The following is a 7,032-nucleotide window of genomic DNA, read 5'->3' on the forward strand; positions in this document are numbered from 1 at the left end:
GGGGGGAGGGGGGTATATTTATACAACATACTGTACATCATAAAGTGTCATTAGTAACAGTAAGAACTCTAGGTAAAGGCTCAAAAATCGGCACAGCAAACGGAACTTCAAAATTTTAGTAACCGTCCAGCATTAGAGGCCAAAGAAAACACCAAAATGAAGCCCATGGCAGACCACTGGTAGCCAGAAAAAGAAGCGCAATAGAGAACATTTACTTAGCTGGAGCCCAACCTAAAACCAAGGCCTACATGTGGCCCTTTGGTACTTGTGCAGCCCCTGGCTGGGAACACCGATTTCTAAAAAGGAGTCATAGCAGGGGTCTCTACTATCATTATGTAACATGTCTCCGGCCTCGCGCTCTTCTACAGCGGGTCTCCGGCCTCGCGCTCTTCTACAGCGGGTCTCCGGCCTCGCGCTCTTCTACAACAGGTCTCCGGCCTCGCACTCTTCTACAACAGGTCTTCAATCAAACCTGTAGCAGGTCCTCCATCTCTGACCATCATTTCCTCTTGGATGTCTTTGGTCTGGCAGTCCTCTGTTGCACTGCAAATATTGAACCGTGCGGTTCTTTGGTGATGTCAAAGGCCGCAGTTGAGGCGCTCTACCTCATAGGCCAACAACCATTGACTTAACTGCTTGTACAGCGTTGTTCCCTGGTTTACTAAAACACTGCAGTGGCAGGGTGATGCCTCACTGGGTCAGTCAGTGCAGGAGCAATACCATAGAAGCCACCTATACTGCTGCCCAATGAGGCAAGGCGGGCCAGATATACTCTGGACCAATCAGGCAAGGCAGGCCCACATATACTGCTGACCATTCAGGAGTTTTTCTTGCTCTCCTAGCAATCCTGGAGAGTTTCCACCAGCAACAGGATCATTAGTGTGACATAGGCCTAAGCACTATATCTTCCTCATCTCTCACTTTATCCATGTTGATCCGTAGATCCGGCCTCTTCATTATCCCTTTATACGATCCTTCTAAGATGAACTGAAACATGGACTCGAATTGACACGTTCCTTAAAAGCGTTATCTTATGTCAATGTCACCTTAGCGCAGTGCTGAGGGGAAAAAAAAAAAACCTTCTACGGTAATCACAAACTCGCTTCCAATGCCCTTACTAGAATGTAAAACGAGGGCCCGTTGAAGCGTGCGCGCTTATCTGCATTCCAGTCGGGGGACAAGCTACACTCGCAGCTCGTGATACGCGGGTTCAATTCAGGCCGAGAGATCAGCATCCTCCCCGATCGCACATCGCTGTACACACTACCCGCAGCGCTAAATGCATCACTCCCAATCACTTAAGACGCAGGTCTCATCATGAAGGCCATATTTACCCCCATGTGTTGCACTACCGTAGTACACACGCGCGTATGTTGCGGCTTTTGTGGCAAAGTAGCGCACCACAATGCGTTCCCGCAGTGCTGGAAGAAAAATAGTGCATAGTCCGCCCTTGTGCATTGAGAGCAGTGGCGTCGCCTGGGTGCCACCTTTGGGGGGGTGGGGGTGGGGGGGGGTCACCAAAATGACTGAAAAGTTGGGCACTTGGTCATGAACAGAGAGCCCGACAGTGTCAGGAGAGAGGAGGGAACCCGGCGGCATACCTCATCCCGCCGGGTAAACGTCCACTCCTCTCTCTGCCGGCGTCCATCACCAACATGGCCGCCGGCAGGCGTCCATAAGATGACTGCGCACAATGACTTCACAACAGGACGCCCCTGATTGAGAGCCCATTCAAATGATGCTTAACATTAAAAAGGAGCACATTGGCAACGCACACGCGTCATCACGTGTTACTGTAATGCACAAAAAGGGGCACTTGGTGCACTGCTGTGCTGTTCATTCTTAATGGCACCCCTGCGCCCCCCCTGCGGCAATGGACGTGCATTGCAGAACATTTCCTGTTAACACTACCATGCGTTGAGTTGTACCGTTACAAAATTAAAAAAAGATACATGCACTTGTGGCCCATCCCAATGAACACAACACACATTGACATGCAGTACAACACGCGTGTGTTACTGCAGCACAACAGTGTGAACCCCACCTTAAAGTAGCATAAAAACACGCAGACTTTTAATAATGAATCCTGAACAATCACCCAGCAAAGGTATCTCTTTACCAAGCACTCACAGTCATCATGTTTCCAGACAGTTCCATCTCTCTCTGCTTCCCTGAACTTCCTGTCCAGTATAAGAACTGTCCATCTACTAGCTTGAAGAAGGAAGGAGAAGAGGGGTGGGGGGGAGGAAGTGCCGTGCCTTGCCATGCCTGTGTGTTAATGGAGCCACACACAGCTTACTAGCAGGCACAATGGTGGCTCCATAACACCCTGCAAGGGAAAGGAGCCACACAGCTTACTAGCAAACAAAAGGGTGACTCCATAGGACCCCGCAAGGGAAAGGAACCTCCCTAAAACAGGATATCAGGACCAGCGCTCAGGGGACCAGCTGCTTCTGCAGGAAGCTAAAAATGTATAAACATCAGGGAGCAGCGTCCATTCTAAGTGATTTCATCAGCATTTGAAAAACCTTTGGCCAGCCCAAGCACGACGCGTGACGCAAACAGGAAAAAAAAATCTGACTGCTTGCTACGAGCAAGCTCTCGCATGGACTGTGTAGCTCTCGCAGGGGCTCTCTAGCTCTCGCAGGGGCTCTCTAACGCTTGTATGGATGTTGAAGAGTAAGGACTGGGATCTGTCACAAAACAAAAACACCCGCGTGAGAAGCTCCAGGCAATAGCCGCCATCATCTCAACTCCCAGGCTGCTGTGGCAGTGACGCGGACGTGCAACACGGGATTCGAAGGGGGTTCACCCGCGCCCCTTTCCTTATCGTTTTATCAGTTTCACAACCCGAGGTCAACCTGCAGGAAAGGTTACAGAGTTACAAAGAAAAAAAAAAACGTTTGGACACCAAAAACTCACCGGGATTGTTGGCCTCCCCTTCAAGTATGTGCAGTTCCGTGCAATCAATCAGCGAGTGCTCCAGGCAGATCTGCAGGAACCTGGCTTGGGTCCGGCTCACCCTTTTCAGGAGGGAGAGCAAAGCAACAGTCTGTTCGCATTCGTTCCAGCCTTTAAACCATCCCGAAAGCATTCCCACTTGATCCCGAAACATCATGATTCTGCGAAGCGGTCGCCGGATTCCACGGGGAAAGTTTGGGGGGGACGGACGATTTGTTTCCTTTTATCCTTCCGTAAATTTACGTTTCTCTTTCCACGGCTTCCCCCACCACCACCGTCGCCACCTCCCCTTTCCCGGGGCTGCTGAATTAAATCTGCAGTGGCGAGGATTTATATATAGATCTCCGTTCCGCCTCGAGCATACTTCTCCACGCTAGATATTCTCTGCTCCGTGCGCGGATTCGATTCTTCCAGATCCGCTGTCCCCTCGGGTTCCTTCTCGGACCCTCCACACCCGCATTCCAAGGCGATGCTCACAACTGCAAGAAGAAAAAAAAAGAATTGATGTGACACATGCGGTCCGCGAGAAAGGAAAAAAAAAAAGCCGTGACAACGCAACGGCTGCCTGAATAAGGACAAGGGTCGCCCGAGGGAGGGGGGTCAGGTTTAGATGCTGCAAGTTAAAACTTGCACCCGTACAAAAAGGGGTCCATGACATCAGAGGGGTGAGAGAAAAAAAATGTGAGGTGCAGCAATTAACTATTTAATCCCCCACAGCTGCAAAAATTGGACACATTGTAGCATTCATTAGGGGATACAGATCACCCCACTTCCTCTATCCATCCAGGAAAAGGATTCTCGGGCAAACAAAAATCGCAGGCGGACCACCTAGGGCATTAGGGAGCCTCATTAATGAATGGAGTGTTTAATGGAGATGCTCCCCCCCCCCGGATGACTGCAAAAAGGGGGGGCTCCCATTGGATTTTCCCCGCATGCCACTGGCTACCCCGGACGGATCCGTCGCTCGCCCCCCCGGGGGAATCAGGAGGCAGCGCAACAGATTACACCTAATTGACAATCTCGAGATTCTCTGCTGCAGCTCAGCGGTCAAAAACGGCGAGCGTGTAAAAACCGCCGACTCCTTCCGATAGCCCGGGAGATTAATAACGAGGGCGGCAGTGGGAATTGATCCGTGAATGAAATCGGTCGTGGAAACGTCGGGGAACCCGAGCTATTAACAAAAGCAGATTTTGGAATTCTACAGCCACACAGGCAGAGAGTACAAACTGTCTGCATTGAAGTGGGAAAAGTCAACAAAGTGTACAGTTAGTACATAGGACTGCAGTGTTCCCCTACCCATAAAAGTCTCGGACTGTACTCAGAGCGCCCCTTCCCCGGGGGGTGCACACACTGCTACCTGTAGCAACCAGTACATAGGAATGCAGCTCCATACACAGCAGTGCCAGCATGCAGGGCTGCAGCTTCCTCTAGAGTCTAATCGCATGCTGGAGGACCTGCTGCAGCCAGTACATAGTATTGCAGGAAATCCTTCTAGGATCCCTTCTGCTGACTCTTCCAGCAAGTACCTACCCACAGCAGTTGGTGGACCTCACTGCAGTGACACCCCTTCCTTCTCTGCTGTTAAAACCTCCCCTGTAGACCGTATTGCAGTTTCCTTTCCACTGCTTACCCTACCTGTAGCAGTAAGGCAGGGGCCCCTAGTATCTCCCAATGCTCACCTACATGTAGCACAGTATTGCAGGGACCCATAGCCTCTCCAACTTGTCACTCACATGTAACATTATGGCAGGGACCCCTAGTCTCTCCCAATGCTCACCTACCCGTAGTAGTATTGCAGGGACCCCTATTCTCTCCCAATGCTCACCTATCCGTAGTAGTATTGCAGGGACCCTCAGTTGCCCTCACTGTTTACCTACGGTACCTGTAGCAGAGAGTACATAGTCCAACAGTTACCCCTATCCTCTCTAATCACACATCCCCCCCCCCATAACACAGCACTGCAGTGCCTCCTCACTCCTCCCTGTGTGAAGCACTTACCTGCAGCCAGCTGTCCCCAGTGATGCAGTCACCCACCTCCCCAGTGCAGCACCCACCTGCAGTAGCGCAGCAGCAGTCATGGCATGCCGGCAGTCCTAGGCTCGCTCCGGCCGCCCGGGCTCTGCCATGCTGAGTCGCAGCATCTGTCCTCCTTCACTCGCTCAGACTGAGGCTGGGAAGCTCCAGCCCCGGCTTCCCACATGCTAATAATTAACATAAACCATTACGTCATGGGCTCGGCACTGAGGGGGCAGGAGGGGGGAGAGGCACCGAAATAGAGAGCGGAGGGCTGGGAGGGGCGCAGCGCATTCCTCCGGCTGCTGCAGACCGCAACACGGCACAGGGGTGGGGGGAGGCCATGAGGAGGGGGGACCCCCGCACCCCCCTTTACTCAGCTTTACTCTCCTCACCCAACATCATTCATCTCACTCTATTCCCCCAGCAGCATTCATATCACTCAGCTTTACTCTACTCACCCAGCATCATTCATATCACTCAGCTTTACTCTACTCACCCAGCATCATTCATATCACTCAGCTTTACTCTACTCACCCAGCATCATTCATATCACTCAGCTTTACTCTACTCACCCAGCATCATTCATATCACTCAGCATCATTCATATCACTCAGCTTCACTCAACTCACTCAGCATCATTCATATCACTCAGCTTTACTCTACTCACCCAGCATCATTCATATCACTCAGCACCATCCATATCACTCAGCTTTACTCTACTCACCCAGCATCATTCATATCACTCAGCTTTACTCTACTCACCCAGCATCATCCATAACACTCAGCTTCACTCAACTCACTCAGCATCATTCATATCACTCAGCATCATTCATATCACTCAGCTTCACTCAACTCACTCAGCATCATTCATATCACTCAGCATCATTCATATCACTCAGCATCATCCATAACACTCAGCTTCACTCAACTCACTCAGCATCATTCATATCACTCAGCATCATTCATATCACTCAGCTTCACTCAACTCACTCAGCATCATTCATATCACTCAGCTTCACTCAACTCACTCAGCATCATTCATATCACTCAGCTTTACTCTACTCACCCAGCATCATTAATATCACTCAGCACCATCCATATCACTCAGCTTCCCATACTCACCCAGCGTAATCCATATAACTCAGCTTCACTCTACTCACCCACCACCATCCATTTCATTCAGCTTCCCTCTACTCACCCATCATTCATATCACTCAGCTTTACTCTACTCACTCACCCAGCATCATCCATATCACTCAGCTTCATTCCTCTTATTCAGTTTGCATCACTCTTCTGGTTTCACTTTGCTCGCTCAGAGTCACTCGTCCCACCCCGCTTCACCCCGCACTGCCTGCGCTTACCCACCCCAGTCCCCACATGCAGGCTCCATTCGCACATTAGCGTTTTCCTGCCCGTATTCGTACTTTCTGAACCGCGCAAAGCACAACAGCTGATATTTTCCAATATACCTTGCTCACACCTGCATGACTTCCACGCGGCAGTACGCATCGCGCAAAAAGTCCAAGCACGATATTCTGGGCAGATTATAGTAGTAGCCGCAAACGAGCCAAATCAGCGCCTATGTTAAAATGTGCGCGTTTCCGTGCCACGCGGACCAATACGCTGCTTTTCAAAGTGCTGTGTGTGAACGGAGACTGCGCGCTTTACTGATAATACAATCATACGCTGCTTATAGGTGCTGCGAGCAATATTTTCTTCTGATCGCACTGGACCGGAACGCAGGCATTGATGTGCCACGCGTTCTGGTGCAGGTGATCGGGACCCACCACGCTCCCTCCAGCCCCTGAACGCAGGAAGCCGGCCTGGGATGGAATACAGTGCGTTCCAGCAGCTAACCGCCTTGGAGCACACTGTATATGGTGTGACAAGCCCTTAAAAAGGAGAACTATGAGGTGAGTTAAAATCACACCTCCTCATAGTTCGAGCCGACATGTGACAATGAAACTGTCACACATCGGCTCAATAGATAGGGAAGTGAGCAAACGCATATCGTCGCTCGCTCACTTCTCGATCATCTCCCTACAGAGAGCAGTG

The 7,032-nt window shown here is 50.8% G+C and overlaps 1 protein-coding gene across 1 annotated transcript in view; it reads right to left on the minus strand.

The window, feature by feature from the left end:
- The window catches only part of SAMD4A (sterile alpha motif domain containing 4A), a 65,276-nt gene extending 62,128 nt beyond the window's left edge, over positions 1 to 3,148 (minus strand). Inside the window, exon 1 of the mRNA XM_018559400.1 lies at positions 2,923 to 3,148. Coding sequence (XP_018414902.1) covers positions 2,923 to 3,118 — 196 coding nt within the window. The 5' untranslated portion in view covers positions 3,119 to 3,148. The remainder of the gene's footprint in view (positions 1 to 2,922) is intronic.
- Between the last annotated feature and the right edge of the window lie 3,884 nt (positions 3,149 to 7,032).

Source organism: Nanorana parkeri, unplaced genomic scaffold (assembly GCF_000935625.1).
Source record: "Nanorana parkeri isolate BGI_ZX_2015 unplaced genomic scaffold, ASM93562v1 scaffold392, whole genome shotgun sequence".
Lineage (NCBI taxonomy): Eukaryota > Metazoa > Chordata > Amphibia > Anura > Dicroglossidae > Nanorana > Nanorana parkeri.